The sequence below is a fragment of the Hemitrygon akajei genome, chromosome 2 (genome assembly GCF_048418815.1).
Source record: "Hemitrygon akajei chromosome 2, sHemAka1.3, whole genome shotgun sequence".
Classification (NCBI taxonomy): Eukaryota; Metazoa; Chordata; class Chondrichthyes; order Myliobatiformes; family Dasyatidae; genus Hemitrygon; species Hemitrygon akajei.
This window is the reverse complement of record NC_133125.1, coordinates 167,050,147-167,076,690: the sequence shown is the minus strand read 5'-3', so window position 1 is coordinate 167,076,690 and position 26,544 is coordinate 167,050,147. Positions and strand designations below refer to the sequence as shown.

The window sequence follows — 26,544 nt, the reverse complement described above, 5'->3', positions numbered from 1 at the left end:
CCACGTAAGAAAAAAAGTCAAATGCTAAGGAAACAGCAAAAAACGCCGTCCGATGCACCACAGGGCATGAAAAAGGAACAAGAGAACTGACAAAGGGTTGATTCACTTAATGCAAAAATTTTGGGCTGGTGTAGGGGGATGGGAGGGGAGGAGTGGAGTTGTGTGAGAGGGAGTGTTTGATCGAGGGGAGAAAATGCTGAAGGATTATTGAGAAAAAAGTAAGCAATACTTTCCATTGCTGGATAAAGCCATTACTACAGAGTGAAAATGTTGGGGGCAAAATAGGGTAACAGTTTTATAGATTCATAAAGCCTTACAACATGCAATGAGGCCATTCAGCTCAACTCATTCATACCCACTGTGTTACCCAGTGAGCTTATCACAGCTGTCTGCATTTTGCCTGTGGACATAGAAGCTTTCCCTATTCATGTTCTTATCTATATAACTATTAAATGTCAACTTGCCCACCTCAACCACTATTCCTGGCAGCTCGTTCCAAATACCCACTACCCTTTGTGTAAAGAGGTCGCTCCTGATGTCGCTTTCAGATGTCTTATCTCTGCTCTTAACCCTATGCTCTTTAACATCGGTAGCTGAGCGAAGGGCGCTGAGTAGGCTACGGTCAATTATGGAAAACTCTGAACATCCTCTACATAGCACCATCCAGAGACAGAGAAGCAGTTTCAGCGACAGGTTACTATCGATGCAATGCTCCTCAGACAGGATGAAGAGGTCAATACTCCCCAATGCCATTAGGCTTTACAATTCTACCGCCAGGACTTAAGAACTTTTTAAAGGCTATTATTAATGCTTTTTGAGATAGTGATTTAGATGCATATCATATTTTTTACTGAGTTAAGTATTGTATGTAATTAGTTATGCTACAACAAGTGTATGGGACATTGGAAAAAAAGTTGAATTTCCCCATGGGGATGAATAAAGTATCTATCTATCTATCTATGCCCTTGTTTTAGTACCTTTTCCCTGAGAAAATTTACTTCAAGGTGGTTTGTGGTAACATACGTACTTTAATAATAACTTTACTTTGAACTTCGATCTTCAAGACATATGTCAGTGACAATAAAGCTGATTCCAATTCTGATTATCAAAGCTCAAATTAAATTTATAATGTGTTACCATATTCAACCCTGAGATTCTATTACCAGCAAATAGTGTTGGAGGAAGTCAGCTAAATTTAAAACACAGCTGTGTCCTGTGTTTGATAATTTACTGACATTTTACAAATATAATACCACAAGATAATTTGACACTCTGCTTGTCCAAATCACCACATTGGGTCTGAGACCCATAAAATGTGCATTCATCCTGTCTATGGCCCTCATGATCCTATATACTGTCACCTCTATCAGGTCACCCCTCAATCGCTTACATTCCAGGACATAAATTCCTAGTCTATGCAGACTGTCCTTGTAACTCACCCCAAGTCCAGGCAACATCCTGGTAGATCTTTTCTGCACTCTTTCTAGTTTAACAACATCCTTTGTGACCAACACGATACATTTGCTTATGAATGCATATTATAATCTGCTGTGTAACACACAAATCGTTGGAGGAACTCAGCTGGTCAGGCAGCATCTATGGAGGGGAATAAACAGATGATGTTTTGGGACGAGACCCTTCATCAGAGCCTGATTGAGTGCTGACACAGTATTATTTTTGTTGTCTTTTTTCACATTGATTGTTTGCCAGTCTTTGTCTGTTTGTGTAGTTTTATTTGTAAATTCTACTGTGATTATTTTTTCTTGTAAATGCCTACAAGAAAATGTATCTCAAGGTGGTATATGGTAACATAGGGTATACGTATTGAACATTGAACCCATGAACATTACCTCACTACTTTTTTATTTCTACTTTCTTGCACTGCTTATTGAATTTAACTATATAGTTACTGTAATTCATTTTTTCTCTATTATCATGTATTGCTGCCACAAAGTTAGATAGGTACTTTATTGATCCCAAAGGAAATTACAGTGTCACTGTAGCATTACAAGTGCACAAATATAAATAGTAGAAGAGAAGTAGAAAGAATCAAACACAAGTTACCACAAACAGTCTAACAGGAGGGGATTATCATTTCCCTGACTATAGGTTGACTCATTATAGAGTACAATGGCTCAGGGTAAGAATGGCCTCATATAGCACTCTTTGGAGCAGAGCAGTTGTCTTAGTCTATCACTAAAAGTGCTCTGCTGTTCAGCCAAGGTGACATGCAGACGGTGAGAATTACCAGGATTTTCTGTAGGAAAATTTCACCACATATGCCAGTGTTATTAAACCTGGTTCTGTGCTTTGATAATAAACTTTATGTTGACTTGGACACGGATACACAAGGAATGCAGGTTTGTGGATCACGAGTAGGCAGGAAGGATTGGTTTAAATTTGCACTATTATTAGAATAAAATTACTTTGAACTCTAAACTTCAAACTTCATGACATATGTCGGTGGTGATAAACTTGATTCCAATTCTGATTACCAGAGGATACCATTACCAGCAAATATTGTTGGAGGAAATGAGCTAATTTAAAAACACAGCTGTGTCTTGTGTTTGATAATTTACTCACATTCTACAAAATATGATACATCAATACAAAAGACTGTTTTGTTCTACAAAATTATCACCTTGGCACTGAGACCAATACAGGCCATGGGATTATAAACTTATTCAAACATAGGATCACAGAAAGAGGCCATTCAGCCCATTGTGGCCATTCTATCTCTCTGCATAGAGAAAGAGTGATCAGTAGGTACACCATTACTATGGTGAGTAATGTCATTACAACAATATTATTTTCTTCAAAACCCTAAGTTAATTTAGATTAAACTAATCCAATTTAATTTTTGATATTTCTGTGGGCAAAATAAATGTATGATTAGATTGTAATAACATACTTCAGATGCTTGGACCTGATTATCCTGATATTGGTCCTTAATTTCTTATAGCTAACAAAATAGGTTTAATGGGGGACACAAGAGATGGCAGCTGTTGGAATCAGGAGCTACAAGCAATCAGCTGGAGGAACTGGTTGAGCAGCATCTGTGGGGAGTGGGGAGGGGAAATCAGTAAAAATCATAGAGTAATAACCACAGAAATGGGCCCGTCAACCCACTCAACTATGCTGACCAAAATGCCCACCTCAGCTTGTTCCCATTTGCCCTTGTTCAGCCCACATCTTTCAGAACTTCTCCTAACCACAAACCTGTCCAAGTGTGTTTTAAATGTTGCATTTATACCTGCCTCTATCACTTCCTTTTGACAGCTCGTTCCATAAACAAACTTTCCATGATGTTGTCTGTTTAAAATCTTTCCACTCTTACCTTACAGGTATGCCCTCTAGTTTTCAAAGTTCAAAGTAAATTTATTATCCAAGTACATATATGTCATCATACACAACCCTGATATTCTTTCTCTTGTGGAAAACCACAGTAAATACAAAGGAACAATACAGACAAACAACAAAAGAAAAACAACTAACTGTGCAAACACAAAAAGGAAGAGAATTAAAAGTATAATAATAACGATTAATAAACAAGCAATAATATTGAGAATTACGAGATAAAGAGACCTTGAAAGTGAGTCCATAGGTTGTGGGAACAGATGGGTCAAGTGAAACTGAGTGAAGTTATTCCCTCTTGCAAGAACATGATGGTTGAAGGGTAATAACTTTTCCACTGTTTTTGATTCCACGTTCTCTGCGTAAAAGACTGTTTGCATTTATGCTGTCTATACCACCCATCATTTTGCACATCTTGTCATTGCTGATTTACTGGAGTCTGAAATCTCACACTCTTTTGTCAATCAAACTTTATTTAATTGTACAGGAATAAGCAGATGATGGTTCGGGCCAAGACCCTTCTCAACCCGGAACATTGACTGTTTATTGCTGTTCATGGATGCTGAGTTCTTCCAGCACTTCTTGTGTGTTACTCTGGATTTCCAGCATCTGCAGAATCTGTTGTATTTATTTATGTTCACAAAGAAAACAGACTGGCCTTCATCACCAACTGTTCTTGTTTGAACTAAGAAGTGCTATTTTCATACAGAAATTAACTTGTTGGATACAGATATTGATCTAATTGAAACTGTACTCTACTGAATCCCATCATTTACATATTTAAGTACCAATCATAATACATATTTCAGATGTTAATAACCAATTAAATCAGTTAAAGGCCAATAATACTTGAGAATTAATAAATAAATGTGAAAAATAACCGTCCAGTAGTTAGTGTGTCCTTTATTTACTTGTATCCATTGGTTGCATCTTTATCTTACTCTGTGACCTTGGATTAAACAGAAGGGCTGTACAAAGGAGAGTTGAGCTTTCAAGGACAGTGTTCAGGCTGGGTGACTGCTCCGTGTCTGCACACTGCCCCTGTCTCTTGTCTTACCGAAAAAGGATGGTGTTCTGTTAGCACACCATCTTAACCCTGTCCATACTGCAACGTCCACACCCTCTGACTCCTACGATCCAAGGAATAAGGTTCTGGCCTGGCCCCTACCTCTCCCTGTATCTCGGGTGCTTGAGTCACGGCTACAGTCTCGAAGGTCTTTGCATTCTTTCGGGTCAAAACACATCAGCTTGTCTGTTGCTCCAAAGTCAGGTGAAACTTTGTTTAGATCAGAATCACTTGCTTGGCTGGGATATTAAGCAATGACCTTGAATAATGGGCATTAGCGAGCTTTGGTGGAAACATTTTGTGGTCAGACCATCATTGTTTCAGACAGCACACTGCCTCAGTCTGCACAAAGTTGCAATGAGCAGAAACTATTTTGAAATATTTTTACCACATCCTGCCTCTACTTTATATGTAGGTTAACGTTACTTTTCAATCTTGTCAGATTCAGTAAAGTTCACCTTTCCTTCAGGCGAGGGAAGGGCAGCTTTCCATTGAGAGGTAGCGACTTAAAGCGTAGCTTTACTTGTCACAGGTACATCGAGACTTTGAAACCTGCAGTGAAATGCGTCGTTTGCATCAAGTCAAATCAGCGTAGGTTGTGCTGTGGGCAGATGGCAAGTGTCGCCACGGTTTCAGCGCCTACATCTCACTAACCCAAACCCATGTGTCTTTAGAATGTGGCAGGAAAGTGGTACACCCTGACCAAACTCATGCAGTCACAAAGAGAATGTGCAAATTCTCTATGGACAGTGACAGGAGTCAAACCTCACCTCCCCCCAGTCCTACAGCTGCTGTTGTAAAGTGTTGCAGTAAGGGGTATACATAGGGTAAATAGAGGGGTACAGATTGGGGAAAATGTGGGCTTTTTTCACTGAGGTTGGGTGGGACTACAACTAAATATCACTGATTAAGGGAGAAAGGTGAACAGTTTAAGGGGAACATGAGGGGAAACTTCTTCAGAGGGTCATGAAGGAGTGGAACGAGCTGCTGGTGTCGGTGGTGCACATGAGCTCAATTTCAACATTTAACAGAAGTTTGGATAGGTACATGGATGTGAGGGGTATGGAAGGCTATGGTCCTGGTACAGGTTGATGGTATTAGGCAGTTTAAATGGTTCAGCACAGATTTGATGGGCATTTTTCTGTGCAGTAGCACTCTATGACTCTAACCACTACACTACCATGGCGCCCACACTACAAAATAACAGGAGGAAGACATTTTCTCACTCACACTTATTCCAGTATTCAATTAGGTCATGGCTGATTTTTTATCTCAATGCCAACTTCCTTCTCTAAACTATGGCGCCACACTGCCCCCTCCGCCCCCCCCCCCCCCCCCCCACCGGTAGAGCCACCATCTTGCAGTTCCTGCGATCTGGGTTCAATCCTGATCTCGGTGCTGTGGGTGTGGACCTTATGTCTTAAACCTAGAACATAGAACATAGTACTTTACAGCACATTACAGGCCCTTCGGCCCACAATGTTGTGCCGACCATGTAACCTACTCTAGAGACTGCCTAGAATTTCCATAGAACCATAGAACATTACAGCACAGAAACAGGCCTTTTGGCCCTTCTTGGCTGTGCCAAACCATTTTTCTGCCTAATCCCACTGACCTGCACCTGGACCATATCTCTCCAAACCCCTCTCATCCATGTAGCTGTCCAAGTTTTTCTTAAATGTTAAAAGTGATCCCGCATTTACCACTTCATCCGGCAGCTCATTCCACACTCCCACCACTCTCTGTGTGAAGAAGCCCCCCCCCCATGTTCCTTTTAAACTTTTCCCCCTTCACCTTTAACCCATGTCCTCTGGTTTTTTTCTCCCCTAGCCTCAGTGGAAAAAGCCTGCTTGCATTCACTCTATCTATACCCATCATAATTTTATATACCTCTATCAAGTCGCCCCTCATTCTCCTACGCTCCAGGGAATAAAGTCCTAACCTATTCAACCTTTCTCTGTAGCTCAGTTTCTCAAGTCCCGGCAACATCCTTGTAAACCTTCTCTGCACTCTTTCAACCTTATTAATATCCTTCCTGTACTGCAGTGACCAAAACTGCACACAATACTCCAAATTTGGCCTCACCAATGCCTTATACAACCTCACCATAACATTTCAACTCTTATACTCAATACCTTGATTTATAAAGGCCTATGTACCAAAACCTCTCTTTATTACCCTATCTACCTGTGACACCACTTTTAGGGAATTTTGTATCTGTATTCCTAGATCCCTCTGTTCTACTGCACTCCTCAGTGCCCTACCATTTACCTTTTATGTACCACCTTGGTTTTTCCCTCCAAAGTGCAATACCTCACACTTATCTGTATTAAACTCCATCTGCTATTTTTCAGCCCATTTTTGCAGCTGGTCCAAATCCCTCTGCAAACTTTGAAAACCTTCCTCACTGTCCACTACACCTCCAATCTTTGTATCATCAGCAAATTTGCTGATCCATTTTACCACATTAACATCCAGATCATTGATATAGATGACAAATAACAATGGATCCAGCACTGATCCCTGTGGCACACCACTAGTCACAGGCCTCCACTCAGAGAAGCAATCCTCCACTACCACACTCTGACTTCTCCCATTGAGCCAACGTCTAATCCAATTTACTACCTCACCATGTATACCTAGCATCCGAATCTTCCTAACTAACCTCCCATGCAGGACCTTGTCAAAGGCATTACTGATGTCCATGAGGACAACATCCACTGCCTTCCCTTCATCCACTTTTCTGGTAACCTCCTCAAAAAACTCTAACAGATTTGTTAAACATGACCTACCATGCACAAAGCCGTGTTGACTCTCCCTAATAAGTCCCTGTCTATCTAAATACCTGTAGATCCTATCTCTTAGTACTCCTTCCAATAATTTACCTACTACCGACGTCAAACTCACTGACCTGTAATTTCCTGGATTACTTTTGGAGCCTTTTTCAAACAACGGAACAACGTGAGCTATCCTCCAGTCCTCCGGCATCACTCCCGTGGATACCGACATTTTAAATATATCTGCCAGGGCCCCTGCAATTTCAACACTAGTCTCCTTCAAGGTCCGAGGCAATACCCTGTCAGGTTCTGGGGATTTATCTACTCTGATTTGCCTCAAGATAGCAAACACCTTCTCCTCTTCAATCTGTATAGGTTCCACGACCTCACTACTTGTTTGCCTTATTTCCATTGACTCCATGCCAGTTTCCTTAGTAATTACTGATGCAAAAAACCCATTTAAGATCTCCCCCATTTCTTTTGGTTCCATACATAGCCGACCACTCTGATCTTCAAGAGGACCAATTTTATCCCTTACTATCCTTTTGCTCTTAATATACCTGTAGAAGCTCTTTGAATTATCCTTCACCTTGACTGCCAAAGCTACCTCATGACCTCTTTTAGCCCTTCTGATTTCTTTCTTAAGTATTTTTTGCACTTTTTATACTCCTCAAGTACCTTATTTGCTCCCTGTTTCCTATACATGTCATACATCTCCCTCTCTTCTTTAACAGAGTTCAAATAACTCTAGAGAACCAAGGTTCCTTATTCTTATTCACTTTGCCTTTAATCTTGACAGGAACATACAAACTCTGCACTCTCAAAATTTCTCCTTTGAAGGCCTCCCACTTACCAACAACATCCTTGCCAGATAACAACTTGTCCCAATCCATGCTTTTTAGAGCCTTTTCATTTCTTCAAATTTGGCCTTATTCCAGTTTAGAACCTCAACCCGAGGACCAGATCTGTCTTTATCCATGATCAAGTTGAAACTAATGGTGTTATGATCACTGGAACCAAGTATAGCACTCTATTTTTCCATGTCCATATCTAAGAAGCTCTTAAAAGAGCCTATTGTATCCTCTTCTCCTGAGACCTTGTGGATTTCCAGATGCTTTGGTCCCCCCACCTCACATCCAAAGGACACTGTGGATTGCCCAAGTGTGACTGAATCTGTTGTTGCCGAGAAGATTGCAGAAGTTAAATGTGGGACTGAGCAACATGCACCGGATGCTGGGAGAACCCAGCGGGCCAGGCAGTATGGAGCGGAATAAACAGTCAATGTTTTGGGCTGAGACCCTTCATCAGGACTGGAAAGGAAGCAGGAAGAAGGCAGAATAAGAAGTTGGAGTAGAGGGAAGGCCTCAGCATAAGTGGTTATTCTCCTCCATAGATGCTGCCTGACTTGTTGCATTTCTCCAGCATTTTATATGTGTAGTTGCAACTATAACCCCCAGTTTTAGACACTCCAGGCATGAGAAACATTACATTACAGGCGTGAGAAACATTACACTACAGGTGTGAGAAACTTTACACTACAGGCAGGAGAAAACTTATACGACAGGTGTGAGAAACATTACACTACAGGTGTGAGAAACTTTACACTACAGGCAGGAGAAAACTTATACGACAGGCGTGAGAAACATTACACTACAGGCTTGGGAAACATTATAGATGTAAGGTGTGAGAAACCTTACACTACAGGCTTGAGAAATATTGGAGACACAAGAGGCAGCAGGTGCTTGAGTCTGGATCAGTACGTCAATTGTCGGTGGAGCTCGGGGGGGTAATGCGCAACACATTAGTGTTAACGCTATTGCAGTGCCCGCGACTCAGGTTCAATTCCCGCCGTCATCTGTAAGGTGTTTGTACGTTCTCCTCATGACCGCATGGGATTCCAAAGACATTTAGGTTAGTGTTAGTGAGATGTGGGCCTGCTATGCAGGCTACACATATCGACTTCCTCAAGCACATCCTCAGGCTGTGTTGGTTGTTGGTACATATGATGCACTTCACTCGATGTTTCAATGTTCTGATGTCAAGTAAAGCTAACCTTAATCTTTAATCAACCTCACACCCACCATCTCAAGCCAAGCTGGAGTGTGACACACTTTAATTAGATTCTCCCTCATTCTCCAATATTCAAATGTATGTAGACCTCAAATAAATAGGATGTGTTGAAAGTATAGGCATTATTCTGCTGTGTGTGTCAATTTTGATTCCCGAACGATATACAATACTTTGACCTTCACTTGGAGTACAGCTCTAATTTCTGTCCTGATGCAGATCTATGTCTTAAACTTTGATAGTTCTTCCCCTCCCTCTGCTCTCGATCTGCTGAATTCCTCCAGCAGATTGTCCATTGGTCCAGCTTCCAGTACCTGCAGTCTCTTGTTTCTCCTACTGCCCTAGTCTTCTCAATTATACCCTACGTAATAAAACTATCATTGGAGGGATCAGACAACCATAAGTCATACAGGATGGAAACAGGCCCTCTGGCCTCACTCACTCATACCAACTGAGTTATCCAGAGAGTTAGTTCCATTTGCCCACACTTGACCCATAGCCTCTAAACCCTTTCTATCTATCTAATTATGTAGATGACTTTGAAATGTTGCTAATGCTCAGTTGGCACGGTAACAGAATGTCCAGGGCTCTAGTGACCAGGGTTAATTTTTGTTGCTGTCTCTAAGTAGCTTGCATGATCTCCCTGTGACTGTGTGGGTTTCCTCTGAATTAAGATTAGACAGTCGTGGGCATGCTGTGTTGTCACCAGTAGCAAGGCAGCACTCGTGGGCTAACCCCAGCACATCCTCACACTGTGCTGATTGTTGCTGCAAAGGGCACTTTCACTGTGCATTTTGATGCACACTTGACAACTAAAGTTAATCATTTATCATTAATGTGCCTGCATCAACCACTATTTCTGCCACCTCGTTCCATATACACACCACCCTTTGAGTGAAGAAGCTTTCTCTGACTTCCCATTTAAACATCTTGCTTCCTATCTTAAATCTATGCCCTCTATGAACCACTTCCCTGGGGCTGCTGAAAGCAAATGACAGAGCCAAACAGAACACAAACTGGCCATTAACCAACTTAGCACAACTCACTAACCCCAAATGGTATGTCTTTGGAATGTGGGACATTTGCTTTTCAAAGCCCAAAGTAAATTTTTTATCAAAGTACACATACAACCCTGAGATGTGTTTTCTTGCGAGCATTCTCAGTAAATCCAAGTGTCATCATAGAGTCAATGAAAGACTGCACCCAACAGGACAGACAAAGAACCAAGGTACAAAAGACAACAAATTGTGCACATATAAAGGGAAAACAGTGAAATAATTATAATAATAAATAAACAAACAAATAAATAAATAAATAAGCAATAAATATCGAGAACATGAGATGAAGAGCCCTTGAAAGGGTGTCCATAGGTTATGGAAGCAGTTCAGTGATGGGGTGAGTGAAGTTGAGTGAAGTTATCTCTGTGGGTTCAAGAGCCTGATGGGTTGAGGGGTAACAACTGTTCCTGAAGCTGGTGGTGTGGGTCCCGAGGCTTCTGTACCTTCTTCCTGATGACAGCAGTGAGAAGAGAGCACAACCTGGGTGGCGGGGGTCTCTGATGATGAAAGCTGCTTTTCTGCGACGACGCTCCACGTGACTGTGCTCAGTGGTGAGGAGGGTCTTTCCCATGATGCACCAGGCAGTATCCACTACTTTTTGCAGGATTCTCCATTCAAAGGCATTGGTGTTTCCATACCAAGCCACGATATAACCAGTCAATATACTCTTCTCCACTCAAAGTTTTAGATGTCATGCTGAATCTTCAAAAACTTCTAAGAAAGCAGAGGTGCTGCCAATATCTATACTAATCCAGTTTCTCTGCTTTGGGTCCATAGCCTTCTATGCAATGGCTATGCAAATGCCTATCTAGATGTATCTCAGGACTGAGAGTCATTGAACAGCTTATTGTACATAATTTTATTTTTGAATAAAGTATATTTTGTTTAATAAAAAAAAATCTCCAACGATATACATCAAGTACAGGGGGGCATCCAGCCAGTCATGTCCCTGGCAGTAAAATACACTCAATGGTCATTTTACACCTGCTTGTTAATGCATATATCTAATCAACCAATCGTGTGGCAGCAACTCAATCCATAGAAGTATTTAGAGGTTCAGTTGTTGTTCAGACCAAACAGCAGACTGTGGAAGAAATGTGATCTAAGTGACTTTGACAATTGTCAGTGCCAGGTGGGGTGGTTTGAGCATCTCAGAAACTGCTGATCTACTGGGATTTTCACGCACAACAGTTTGTAGAGTTTACAGGGAATGGTGAGAAAACAAAAAGCATCCAGTGAGTGACATTTCAGTGGGCAAAAACACCTTGTTCATGAGTGAGGTCAGACTGGTTCAAGCTGACAGGGCAGCAACAGTAACTCAAATAACCACGTAGAAACATAGAAAACCTGCAGCACAATACAGGCCCTTCGGCCCACAATGCTGTGCTGAACATGTGCTTACTTTAGAAATTACCTAGAGTTACCCATTGCCCTCTATTTTTCTAAGCTCCATGTAATTATCTAAGAGTCTCTTAAAAGACCCTATTGTATCTGTCTCCACCATCGTTGCTGGCAGACCATTCGACACACTCACCACTCTCTGCATAAAAAACCTACCTGACGTCTCCTCTGTATCTACTTCCAAGCACCTTTAACTGTGCCCTCCATGCTAGCCATTTCATCCCTGGGAAAAAGCCTCTGATTATCCACACGATCAATGCCTCTCATTATCTTATACACCTCTATCAGATCACCTCTCATCCTCCGTTGCTCCAAGGAAAAAAGGCCAAGTTCATTCAACCTATTCTCATAAGGCATGCTCACCAATCCAGGCAACATCCTTGTAAATCTCCTCTGCACCCTTTCTATGGTTTCCACATCCTTCCTGTAGTGAGGTGACCAGAACTGAGCACAGTACTCCAAGTGGTGTCTGACAACGGCCCTATATCGCTGTAACATTACCTCTCGGCTCTTGAACTCAATCCTATTGTTGATGAAGACCAATGCACCGTATGCCTTCTTAACCACAGAGTCAACCTGTGCAGCAGCTTTGAGTGTCCTATGGACTTGGACCCCAAGATCCCTCTGATCCTCCACACCGCAAAGAGTGTTACCATTAATACTATATTCTCTCATCATATTTGACCTATGAAAATGAACCACCTCACACTTATCTAGGTTGAACTCTATCTGTCACTTCTCAGCCCAGCTTTGCATCCTATTGATATTCCGCTGTAAGCTCTGACAGTCCTCCACACTACCACAATCCCCCCAACCTTTGTGTCATCAAACGTGTTATGACATTAGTGTGCTGAAGAGCAGCTCTGAAGGCACAACATGTTGAACCTTGAAGTGAGTGGGATAGAGCACCAGAAGACCTAATAAAGGGGCTACTTTGTGTAGACCTAGTATCAGCCCACCTTGTAACCCTTGTTTCATTGTAGGTCACGATTCTTAATTATACACCCAGGTACCACTCGGACGTGTTACCATCTTCTGTGTCTACCACCCTTCCAGTCACCAACCCCATGTGTGAAAGTAGAGTAACACAGCAGATGCTGGAGGAACTCAGAGTTAAACAGCATCCTATGGATGGAAGGGGACAGTCAATGTTTTGTGTCAGGAACCTGCAACATCTTGTGAAACAAACAAGGCTGAAGTCCAACCTAGAATGCTCTCTAAATCGTAAGAGTCATAGATAGGGTAAATAGTCAGTACTTTTTTTTCATGTGAGGGTAATCAAAAACAAGAGGGCATAAGGTGGGAGGAACACAAGAGATTCTGCAGATGCTGGAAATTCGGAGTACTGTATATAAAATGCTGGAGGAACTCAGTAGGTTAGGTAGCATCTATGAAAGGAATAAAGGGTTGAAATTTCAATCTGAGACTCTTCATCGGGACTGAAAAGCAAGAATAAGGTGGGGGGAGGGGAATGAGTACCGTTTAGAAGGTGATAGGTGAAACCATATGGGGGGGGGAAGGTAAGTTGGTGAGGGGGAGGGGCGAAGTGAGAAGCTGGGAGGTGAAGGGTGGATAGGAGGGGAGAATGGACCATGGGGGATAGGGTCCAGTGTGATAGGAAGGGGAGGAGAAGAGAAGAGGGAAAAAGGGAGCCAGAATAGGGAATAAAAGAAGAGAGAAAGGGATGGGGGAGTTCCTCAAGCATTTTGTGTGCGTTACATAAAATGTTTTAAAGGAACTTAAGTAGAAAGCCTTTGTTCACATGGGATAGTTGATATCACTCTGCCAGAGGAGATAGAACATAGAAGCTACTGAGCTCCCTGTCGGTTGGGGTCGGCCATGGATATTGTGTTGTAGCTGTCTAGGTGATATGTAAGCCAGGACAGTGGCGAGCAAGCCATGCCCATGTGGCAGGCTCCCCCTCTCCATGCAGCTCCCCCCATCCCCTCCATACTCCTCCCCCCGTGAGTGAGTATAGCCTTATGCTTTGCTGTGCTTTGAGATCAGAGTTTCCTTCTCCTAGATGAACTGCCAACCATGGCTGATGAGCCCAACCTGCCTGAAGCAACTACTTTTAAGATGCCAGTAACCCACCTTTGCCCCTTCTCCTGTCAGTAGAAATGGCTCCACCAGGGTTAGTAGCAAAATCACACGTGAAGGTCAGGAGCTGGACTTGGTTGTCAGAGGCTATTTGTGACACACACCATTGGGAACATTTAATAGGTTGTGGGACCTTACTCCTACTACGACCTCTGGCTATGACGGCCTTAAGCAACCAGAACATAGAGATGATTGAATTTTTTTAGAGACATTTAGAGTGGCAGCAGAAAAGGCAAGGCAATGAATGATGCGGACTTAACATGCTTAGTGTAAATGAGCAAACAGACCTTGTGGCCATAAAGGCCTGGTTCTATGATGCATGAATTTATGACTCTATGCAAGGAAATCAATGGCAAGGTCACCAGATGAGTGCAAGTGCAAACTGGTGAAGTAATGCTAATCAGAAAGTGAATTGTTCATTCCTTATTCTGCCTGATCATTATGCAATTCAGTAACAATTTAGTTGGCTCGTAGTTGCCGTCTGAAATGCCCCAGCAAGCCACATCGTTTAAGGGCACCAAGGGACAGGGATAAATGCCAAGAAATTCACAGGTGTGAAAGAGAAAAGAAATAGTGGAAGTAATATCAAGTTAGACATTAGTCCATCTTCTGAATCATTGGCCCTGTTTCTCTTTCCACAGATGCTGTCTGACCTGTTAAGTATTTCCATCATTTTCTGTTTTTATTTCAGCTTTCTAGCATCCGCAGTTTTCTTTTTTAATGCGGAAAATGAACCCCCAATATGTGGATATTGGGTCCACACAGCAGTATGGTGGTAAGCATAACGTTATTACAACACTAGTGACACGTTCAGTTACCACCACTGTCCACATGGAGCTTGTATGTTCTCCCCATGACTGTGATGGGTTTCCTCTGGGTGCTCCGGTTTCCTTCCATATTCATTGATGTACATGTAACAGGTAAATGGGACACATGGGTGCAACTGGTGCAGGCTCATTGCTAGTCAATATGATTTATGTTGGTTCTGAAGTTAATGTATGGATCCATATACTGTACCAGAGACAGAAAAATCAGGCTTACCCCATGCCTTGCTTTCTTGTTCACTCTCATATATTCTGTGGGAAAGATATGATATATTCATTGGTTAAAATGTTTAAATATTGAATACTTTTCAAGGGCTATTAAAAAGTCACAAAATTTATAATATCACCATTTCATTATCAAATGGATTATGATAAGGTCACATAACTATTCGAATGCTTTGGATATTCAACAAAACAGTAATTTTTATATTTTCTTTATTTTTATAGAGAATGGTCAACATTTTATCTTAAGCATTTTATGTTTCAAGCACAGAAATGAATAGACATTAAACATGAGAAAGTCTGCAGATTCTGGAAATTCAAAGCAACACACAACATGCTGGAGGAACTCAGCAGGTCAGGCAGCATTTATGGAAATGAATATAGATAGTTGATGTTTTGGTCTGAGATCCTTCTTAAGGACTGGAAAGGAAGGGGGACAGGAAGGAGGATAAGTAGAAGGTGATAGGTGAAGCCAGGTGGGTGGGAAAGGTAAAGGGCTAGAGAGAAAGGAATCAGACAGGAGAGAAGAGTGGACCATAAGAGAAAGTAAAGGAGGAGGGGACCCACTTTGGAAATTAATATGTTTTAAGCCCTTTCCAAGCTAGGAAGCAAGCGAGGTACACTGCTGCCCTCTTTGATATGTGATACCATTATGCTGACTTTGTGTCATTTTACAAGTTTTAGGAAACACCTTTTCCGAAGTTCCAACACAAGAGATTCTACAGATGCTGGAAGTCCAGAGTAACAGAGCAGGTCAGGCAGAATTGATGTAGAGAAAGCAGTCAATGTTACGTGCTGTGACCATTCATCAGGACCAAGTAACGTTTAAGCAAGTATCGGTCCAGTATTAGCACCTTATGTGAGAGCAAAGCAGGAGGCCAGTTTATTTTATGTGTGGAATCCCTTCTTATCTTCTAAACATTAAGGAGACAGGACAAATCAGTATTGGGGCAAAGCACTGCTATTTCACAGTTCTGCCTGTGTGGAGATGGCATGATAACTCTGTGACCATCATGGGTCACTTCCTGCTTCTCCAGTTTTGCCCCATGTCCCAAAGTCATGGGGGTTTACAAGTTATTTGTGAATTACCCCTAGGAGATATTGGTGGCACAAAAATGAAAGGAAATATGATAAGAGAATAAGCTACTAGCATAATGGAACTCATTGGTTTGCTCTGTCTGGGGTAAGCATCGATCTAAAGGGCTGAAAGGCCTCCTTCTGTGTCCTGTGGATTTTTATAAAATAAACTGGACAGGGGAGGTGCTGCGGATAAGTAGCAACTTTGCTTACTTGACTGTTGATGAAAATTCAGATGCATGCTCAACCAAACCTGCATTGCAAGATGAGGGACACAAAGGGTGGGAATGACTTAAAATTGAGTATAATGCAATTCCTCATTGAGTCATCTACCCCAGGAGGGTTGTGCATGCTAGATCACTTAGGGCTGTTAAGGAGGAAATAAACTCAAGAAAGACTACTTCCTATTCTTTATCTTAAATCAATCACCCTTTCTGGGGTATAGGCCGCTGACAGCAGCTCCCCAGTGTCCTATACCCTGGGCCAATTTTTCACCAGTTTGATAGAAGGCTGATTAGCTCAGTGGCTTCCACAGACTAACGGCTTTCACCACGACTTCATACACCTTCTAGACAAAGATCCTTCCTCCCCCAAGGATGAGGTCTTTGGAGCTTCTGTTGGTGTTTCTCTAGCACTGAGTTTTTATGTGAATGAGGTTACTAGCCCCATGCCCAGTCCCTCCTCCTTCCGCAGCTGGGCTTGGGAGTTAAGAAAGACTGCAGATTCTGTAGATGCTGGAAATCTGGAGCAAAACACACAAAATACTGGAGGAACTCAACGGGTCAGGCAGCATCCATGGAGGAAAATGAATGGCTGATGTCTCAGGCCAAGACACTTCATCAGGACAAAAAGGAAGTAGACATGTTTTGCAAGGCCAGGGAATTGAGGGCAATGAGCATCTGGCAGAGAGGCGGAGATAGGTCTGGGACAGTTCAGGTCAGATAATATTGTGAGGCAGATTGCAGGGGCCGAGACGCCTGCTATCAATCTGCCAAATTCCTGTGTTCCTGAAATGATAGGTTTCAAAATGATGAATCAATATGAATTTTTTTTGACAATTCAGAAGGCTGTTACCTGTTGATTTTTCGGTGACATAATGAACGAATTGTCTGCAGAATTAAAACAAAAATATTATGTTACCAAATAGATTTAAGCAGAAGGCTGCAAGCTCTCATTTCCATTCAATAGGGACCAGATGAAGGCAAACAGATTGGATCATTTAAATTTAGAAGGGACAGATAGAATATGCAAATGAATTAATGTGTTAACTCACCTCTGAAGAGCAACACAAGCTGCAATAGGGAAAAAAGCAAGAAGTGTTAATTGTGGCTTAAACTACATGGATAAAACAGTCTGCAATTTCTAACACCTTGCATTGAACACTTGTTACTGTATTTAATTTGCTGATTTTGTGTGGGTGAAAAAGTATTATTTTAAAAATAGATACAGGCCTTAAACATGTTTAAATAGTGACTTCCATTTATTTAGGCAAACATGGTAGTTGCTAATAACCAATTTTGTCTACGTTGCAATTGCTTCTACTCATTGAAGAATGGATCCATATTTCCTTCCCCAAGTTCTACCACCAGACCCTAATAAACATTTGCTGCTGGTTATAATCTTCTGGTCATTGACTTAATGTCACTGACACTCAAGATAATGAAATAATCAACATTAATTAAAGATTTTTAGTGTTTGTCTGAAAACATCAATGAATATAATCTATTCTATGAAAGTTATACATTCATGATTAAAGGCAATGAACAAAAGGTTTAAATTAGACTACAGGGCTACAAGAACTCCACCAAGGGTGATCCCAAGCCTGGCAATGAAAGAAAGAGGGTTGGGATGGGTTTAGCAACACCATTCTCTAAAACCCAGAACTACAGAAATGTCAACAGGAGCTCCAAAGACCTCATCCCTGGGAGAGGAAGGATCTTTGAAGATGGGTTATACTTGGGGACAATTTGAAAGTTTGGCCCAGGATAGCAGAATTTGGCAAGCTGCTATCAACAGCCTATGCCCCAGTAGGGGTGATGGGTTTAAGGAAGTAAATAATAAGACTAGAAAACATAGCAGAAGACTGAGGCTATTCAGCCCAATAAATTAATATTTATTCCTCAGTCCATGAATAATTAGCCCTTTTGATATTCTCTTGAGAACAATCAGGATGTACAATGGATAATAAAACATATCATAAGTGCTTGGAAATAAGCTTTGATATTTTATAACTGAAACCATATGCATGTGTGTCTTGGGGCAGCATGGTAGTGTAGTGGTTAGCCCAACGCTGTGTAGTAGCAGTGACCTGGGTTTGATTCCAGCCACTGTCTGTAATGCATTTCTTTTTAAAAAAATTTTTAAAATTAGTTTTTCAAAACATTTTACAAAATTAAAAAACCCAAATCCCAATGAGGAGCATTAATACAGTGCAAGATTAAGCATACAATAACAATATGCTACAAAGGAAGAGAATTTAACAAAAAAGCACCTAAATTAAAGACAAGTGAGCTTAGTGTCCTCCCCAAGCCCCACAACACAAGAAAAAAACAACAACAACTCCAGACCAACCACCACACAGTATAAAGAGTATAAGTCCGGACAGTCAAACTCCCAGACTGTGAATACACTTAGTAACAGAGGATAATAATGCCTACTACCAGAAATAAAAAAAAGGGAGCTGAAAGCAAGGGACCGAAAAGAAGAAAAAAAAAACCCTAGTCAAGAGGAAGGTTATGAAAGTACTCGATAAAAGGTCCCCAGACCTTATGGAACTTTAGATCCGAATTAAGAACTGAATAATGAATTTTTTCGAGGTCCAAGCAGGCCATAATGTCGTTAAGCCATTGCGCATGGGTGGGCGGGGCAACATCTCTCCATCTAAGGAGGATCAAGCGTCTCGCCAGGAGAGAGGCAAAGGATAGTATTCGGCATTTGGTCGGACCCAGACATAAATCTGTCTCGCCCCAAAAACCGAACAGAGCAATTAAGGGGTTAGGTTCTAGGTGCTGATTCAGAATACCCGATAATGTAGTGAAGACATCTTTCCAGAATTTCTCCAAGCTAGGACAGAACCAGTACATATGGATGAGAGAGGCCACGCCCCTCTTGCATTTATCACAGAGCAGACTAATGCCAGGGTAGAATCGAGATAGTTTAGATTTAGACATATGGGCTCTATGAACAATCTTAAACTGTAAGAGGCAATGGCGAGCACAAAGGGAGGTTGAGTTAACCGATTTGAGAACTGAGTCCCAGCTCTCCTCAGATAAGGAGATATTTAAATCCTGCTCCCAGGCCATTTTAATTTTATCCACAGGGGCCCGTCGTAAGGCTGCTAGTTTATCTCGGATAATTGAAATTAAACCTTTACCTAGTGGATTAATGGAAAGAAATAGGTCCATAGCATTTTTCGCAGGCATTTCAGGAAAGTTAGAAATTAAAGGAGCAGTAAAGTGTCGGATTTGGAGATATCTGAAAAAGTGAGTGTTGGTTGCAGTTATATACAGGGCTCACAACAGTGGCTGGGAGGTGGACCACAGATTACAACAGGAAATAGAAAAGGTGTGTCAAAAGGGCAACGTTATGGTAGTCATAGGAGATTTTAATATGCAGGTTGATTGGGAAAATCAGGCTGGTAATGGAACTCAAGAGAGAGTGAGTTTGTTGAATGCCTATGAAATGGCTTTTATGGCAGTTTGTTGTTGAGCTAACAAGGGATCAGCTATACTGGATTGGGTGTCACCAGAGGCAACCAGTGAGCTTAAGGTAACAGAAGTTCAACTTGAAATTTAACAGGGAGAAAGTAAAATCTGATGTAGCAGTATTTCAGTGGAGTAAGGGAAATTACAGTGGTATGACCGAGGAGTTGGCCAAAGTAAATTGGAAGGAACTACTGGCAGGGCTCTCAGCAGAGCAGCAATGGCATGCATTTTTGGGAGATTGAGGAAGGTGCATTCCAAAAATGAAGAAATAAATGGTAAAATAGTACAACCATGGCTGACAAGGAAAGTCAAAGCTATTGTAAAAGCAAAAGAAAGGGCATACAACAAAGCAAAAATTAGCTGGAAGATGGAGGATTAGGAAGTTTTTAAAAACCTACTGAGAGCAACTAAAAGAATCATTAGAAGGGAAAAGATGAAATATGAAAGCAAGCCAGCAAATACTATCCAAGGAGATAGTAAATGATTTTCAAGTATGTTAAAAATAAAAGAGAAATAAGAGTGGATTTAGGATTGCTAGAAAATGAGGCAGGAGAAATAATAACGAGGGACAAGGAGATGACTGAAGAACTCAATGAATATTTTGCATCAGTCTTCACTGTGGAAGACACTAGCAATATCCCTGATGTTGTAGTGTGTGAAGGAAGAGAAGTGGGTGCAGTTACTGTTACAAGAGAGAAGGTGCTCAAAAAGTTGAAAGAACGAAAGGTACATACAGTACGTCACCCAGACCAGATGCACTGCACCCTAGGGTTCTGAAAGAGGTAGCATTAGATATAGTGGTGGCATTAGATATGATCTTTTAAAAATTATTCTGGCATGGTGCCAGAGGACTGGAAAATTGCAAATGTCTCTCCACTCTAAGAAAGGAGGAAGGCAGCAGAAAGGACTTTATGATCAGATAGTCTGACCTCAGTGGTTGGGAAGATGTTAGAGTCTATTGTTAAGGATCAGGTGATGGAGTATTTGGTGACACACTGCCCCTTACCTTCCTCCTCATCTGGGGAAGTGCTCTAAGTCATTTCACAGACCCCTCCAACTTTTTTTGTAATATTTGGACGCAGCCCGTTACCTACCTCACATCCGGATACATTGTTTCCAGCCTCTTCGCCACACTTGGACAAATTATTTCTTATTTACACTTTTTACTACATCCCCCATCATTCATTCACTCACATTTGGTCGGCACAGAGCCGCATCTAATATAGCCGCTGCTTCACAGCGCCGGGATCTTGCGTTCAATCCTGAAGTAGAGTGCTATTCGCACGCCCCGAGTTTTGCGCGCTTTCTCTGTCACGGGTTTCCCCCAGGTGCTGCAAATTCCTCCCACATTCCAGGGACATGCAGGTTGACACCTTTATCACCTACAGTAACTTGCTCCACGTGTACAGGTGGCCTCTGGGGAGCTGATGGGAACGTGGGGAGAATATGAAACCTGCGAAATAGGTGCTTGATGGACCGAAAGGGCCAACCAGCCTGTATCCACAGTGTGTCACACAAGGATATTTGAGAAACAACACAGTTTAGAGACAGTAATGAACTTCATTTGGGAGAATAAGCGCTATTCAGACAGATAACAGGCTTGTATTTACACTGGCTGGGATTTTAGCGTCAGTGCAAATTGATTAAAAGTACCTTTAGTGCGCCATCTGAGATGTACAGACACAACAATTAAAGCAGTGACCAGCACTGCTATCACTCCCGCCGACACTCCGATGAAAATAACGTTAATGACATTGCTTTCAGGTGCACCTAAAATAGAAATCAAACAAGCATTAGTCCCTCGGTAGGTGAAGCGTGTTTTACATATTCAATATGTGAGAGATTTGGGTGCCGCTGGCGAGACTCGCAACGTTCTCTTCGCAAATTACTCTTCAACCGGAAAACAATATTTAAGAGGCACTGACGGGTCTACCGTGTTGATATGAGCCTGGTGTCACATACATGCCAGCTCAGCTAAAAAGAAATTTCCCCCATTAACTTTGGAATATTAATGGGATGTGGAGCTTTGGTCTTTAGACCGGCAATGGGCATTGAATCACGGAGGGGCTACGAAGGTAAGAGTAGTCCATTCCTCATACGGTATGTCTTATCTCCTTGAGAAAATGGACGGCTTTGATTAAAGGAACCCGGTTAGTTCCATGGCCGGGTTGTTCGCCTTCACAGTTTATAGCTGTGGATCAGACCTTTGGTAAACAAACCTAGATTACGAACCGAGAAGTTAACCATGTCGCTAACGGTGGATTATTCTCAACTTATTAAAGTCGATATATAACAACATGGGAACAGGTGTGGGCTGCTCACGTCCCTCCACTCCCACACCACAATGTCCTCCCGCATTCAATACGATCTTGGCTTTTGGAACCACGAGGTAAAGTTGCAATTCCGTAAATCCCCGATGAGGAATATTCTGGTTAGTTCTGGTCGCTTCATTATAGGAGGGATGTAGAAGGTTTAGAGAAGGTGCAAAGGAAATTTAACAGAGTGATACCTGAATTAGAGTGTGTGTCCTATGAGGATCGGTTGATCAAGGAGGGGATTTTCTCTTCGGAGAGAAGAACGGCGAGAATTGACTTGATAACGCTATGCAACGTGATATGAGGCATAGATCGAGGTGACAACCAGAAACTTTTCCTCAGGACAGGAATGGCTAATACACGTGAGCATAATTTTGAGGTAATTGGAAAAAAGCACAGAGGGATTTCAGAGGTATTTTTTTTAATACAGACAGTGGTGGGTGCGTGGAACGCGCTGCCGGCTGTAGTAACAGAGGCAGATACATTAGGGGCATTTAAGAAACTCTTAGGTGTATGGATGATAGAAAAATGGAGGACTATGTAGGAGGGAATGGTTAGATTAACATTAGATGAGGTTAAAAAGCCGGCAAAACCTCGCGTGATTTAATTTTCTATGGCAGATCTGCCCGGGGGCTTAATCCCTCCTCTGTCCTAACAAACATTTCTGGATCTGAAACGTTATATCGGTTTCTCTCTCTACGGCTGCTATCTGCACTGCTGCCTTTTCTACTTTTATTTCGCGTTTCAGAAAGAGTGAGAGAAAATTTACATAGATGTTGCCAGGACTTGAGTATCTGAGTTATAGGGGAAGGTTGAATAGGTTAGGACGTTAAAGATAGAGCTCTTAAAGATAGCGGAGTCAAGGGATATGGGGAGAAGGCAAGAACGGGGTACTGATTGTGGATGATCAGCCAAGATCACAGTGAATGGCGGTGCTGGCTCGAAGGGCCGAATGGCCTACTCCTGCATCTATTGTCTATTGTTATTCCCCAGAGCATTGAAGAACGAGGGGAGTTTTGATCGTAGTATACAGAATTATAAGCATTGTTGAGACAGTAAATGCGAACAGACTTTTTCCACTGAGGTTGGGTGAGACTAGAACTGGACGTCAAGGGTGAAGTTGAAATTTTTGAGGGGAACGCGAGAGGCAACTTCTTCACAGTGTAGTGAATGTGTGGAATGGGGTTCGATTTCAATTTTTATCGGACATTTGGGAACATATGAAGGGCTCTGGTACGGAAGCCAGTCGAGGAACTATGCAGAATCCCCTTCCATTTCCCTTTGACCACTGCCCTTTACACATCTAAATGCATTGTTTCCTGCCCCCCCCCCCCCCCCCACACACACATGGACAAGTCGTTTCTTATTTACACTGAACACCTGGACACTTTTTCCATAATACACTCTCTCCCCTCAGTTATTCACTCATTCACTCGCTCACTCGAAGTTAAAAGTTCAAAATATATTTTATTGTCCAAATATGTAACTTTATACATCCTTGAGATTCGTCTTCTTACAGGCAGGCACGAAACAAAGAAACCGAAAAGAATACATTAAAAACAAAATAAGACGGCCAACCAGCCAGAGCGCAGAGGGAAAGAAACAAACCGTGCTACCAATAAAGCAAGCAAACATTCAGCACTGAAGTTCACAACGCCAGGCTTCTCTGCTGCCGATCCAGTCTCAGTCCAGCACAGAGCAGAGCAAACCCTACGGAGCAGCGAGCCGATCCGGCTCGTCTCTCGCCTCCAACCCCAATGGCCATTTCAATCTGGCCCGACGCTTAAATCGTCCGAACCTCGGGACGTTCCTCACCCACGGGCTCGGGCCCCTACTCGACCTTTCCAATTCCGCTTGGCTCTTAAATCGATCAAACGTCGGATCCTTCTGCACCTCGCCTCTCCTCCGCCGCACCAAACTGGTCTGCTCTAGCATCTCCAGCCCCGACATGCTGCTATTGTCCTGCTTCAGCGAGATTCCATCTAGTAGTTCAGCACAAACTAGATGGACGGAACGGCCATCTATTGCTATTTCTGGCGTCATTAAGTCATATAGCACGAAAACAGGCCATTCGGCCCAACCCGTCCGTGTCAACCAAGTCTTCCCGAGCTAGTCCCAGTTACCTGCATTTGCTTTCTATCTCTAAACCCTTGCTAACCACGCACTGTATCCACCTCTACCACTTCCTCTGGCAACCCATCCATGTACCCAGCACCCTCTTGAGAAAAATAAATTGCCTCTCAAATCTCTTGAAATGTTTCCCCTCTTATCTTAAATCCATGTTTTCTAGTTTTAGATTCCTCTATCCTGGGAGAAATGACCTCTTCAACTTGCTACATTTCAAGAAACTCCAGCCTAACCAATTACTCCTGAAAACTCAATACTCCTCCCAGTCCCGATAACATTCTTGTGAACCTTTTCTGTCTGCTTTCCAGTTTAATGGCGTCTATCTTGCAGCGGGACGACCAGAACAGCACACAGTATTGACATGTATTGTTCTGTGAGGTCGATGTCGATGCGATGTTGACAAATATTCCAATGTTTACCATCAATAGCTCCAAAATCTCCCCGAGGAATTCTGCAAGAGGATGGACGAAGCGACCGAGGAGAAAGAGCTGTGACGGGACACGGGATGCGAGTGCTAATGATCCCAATCTACCGACGAACACTGCGTACTGTGTAATACCCGGATGTATTAGAAACATAGAAAACCTACAGCACAATACAGGCCCTTCGGCCCACAAAGTTGGGCCGAACATGTTCCTACCTTAGAAATTACTAGGCTTACCTATAGCCCTCTATTTTACTAAGCTCCATGTACCTATCTAAAAGTCTCTTAAAAGACCCTATCGTATACACCTCGACCACCGTTGCTGGCAGACCATTCTACACACTCACCACTCTCTGAGTAAAAAACTTACCCCTGACATCTCCTCTGTACCTACTCCCCAGCACCTTAAACCTGTGTCCTCTTGTGGCAACCATTTCAGCCCTGGGAAAAAGCCTCTGACTATCCACATGATCAATGCCTCTCATCATCTTGTACACCTCTATCAGGTCACCTCTCATCCTCCTTCGCTCCAAGGAGAAAAGGCCGAGTTCACTCAACCCATTCTCATATGGCATTTATGGCATGCTCCCAGTCCAGGCAACATCCTTGTAAATCTCCTCTGCACCCTTTCTATGGCTTCCACATCCTTCCTGTAGTGAGGCGACCAGAACTGAGCACAGTACTCTAAGTGGGGTCTGACCAGAGCCCTATATAGCTACAACATTACCTCTCAGCTCCTAAACTTAATTCCATGATTGATGAAGGCCAATACACCATACACCTTCTTAACCACAGAGTCAACCTGTGCAGCTGCTTTGAGTGTCCTATGGACTCAGACCCCAAGATCCTTCTGATCCTGCACACTGCCAAGAGTCTTACCATTAATACTATATTCTGCCATCGTATTTGACCTACCAAAATGAACCACTTCACATTCTGGGTTGAACTCCATCTTCCACTTCTCAGCCCAGTTTTGCATCTTATTGATGTCCCGCTGTAACCTCTGACAGCCCTCCAAACTATTCACAACACCTCCAACCTTTGTGTCATCAGAAAACTTACTAACCCATCCCTCCACTTCCTCATCCAGGTCATTTACAAAAATCAGGAACAGCAAGTGTCCCAGAACAGATCCTTGAGGCACTCCACTGGTGACCAACCTCCATGCAGAATACGACCCATCTACCACCATTCTTTGCCTTCTGTGGGCAAGCCAGTTCTGGATCCACAAAGCAATTCCCCTTGGATCCCATGCCTCCTTACTTTCTCAATAAGCCTTTCATGGGGTACCTTATCAAATGCCTTGCTGAAACCCATATACACTACATCTACTGCTCATCCTTCATCAGTGTGTTTAGTCACATTCTCAAAAAATTCATTCAGGCTCGAAAGGCATGACCTGCCTTTGACAAAGCCATGCTGACTACTCCTAATCATATTATACCACACCAAATGTACATAAGTCCTGCCTCTCAGGAACTCCTCCATCAACTTACCAACCACTGAGGTAAGACTCACTGGTCTATAATTTCCTGGGCTATCTCTACTCCCTTTCTTGAAAAAAGGAACAACATCCGCAACCCTCCAATCCTCTGGAACCTCTTCCATCCTCATTGTTGATGCAAAGATCATTGCCAGAGGCTCAGCAATCTCTTCCCTCACTTCCCATGGTAGCCTTTCGTCCAGTCCGGGCGACTTATCCAACTCGATGCTTTCCAAAAGCTCCAGCACATCCTCTTTCTTAATATCTACATACTCAAGCTTTTCAATTTGCTGCAAGTCATCAGTACAATCACCAAGATCCTCTTCCATAGTGAATACTGAAGTAAAGTATTCATTAAGTATCTCTGCTATTTCCTCCGGTTCCATACATACTTTCCCACTGTCACACTAGACTCTCATGTCTTATCCTTTTGCTCTTCACATATTTGTAGAATGCCTTGGGGTTTTCCTTAATCTTGCCCGCCAAGGCCTTCTCATGGCCCCTTCTGGCTCTCCTAATTTCCTTCTTAAGCTCCTTCCTGTTAG

General features: G+C 42.4%; 1 protein-coding gene across 1 annotated transcript in view; it reads right to left on the bottom strand.

Annotated features, from left to right (window-relative positions):
• Window positions 1-26,544, bottom strand: part of LOC140737939 (uncharacterized) — a 44,771-nt gene that overhangs the window by 5,799 nt on the left and 12,428 nt on the right. The window contains exons 3-6 of the mRNA XM_073064788.1: window positions 21,304-21,420; window positions 17,220-17,238; window positions 17,021-17,055; window positions 14,865-14,899 (exon numbers count right to left, since the gene is read on the bottom strand). Coding sequence (XP_072920889.1) covers window positions 14,865-14,899; window positions 17,021-17,055; window positions 17,220-17,238; window positions 21,304-21,420 — 206 coding nt within the window. The remainder of the gene's footprint in view (window positions 1-14,864; window positions 14,900-17,020; window positions 17,056-17,219; window positions 17,239-21,303; window positions 21,421-26,544) is intronic.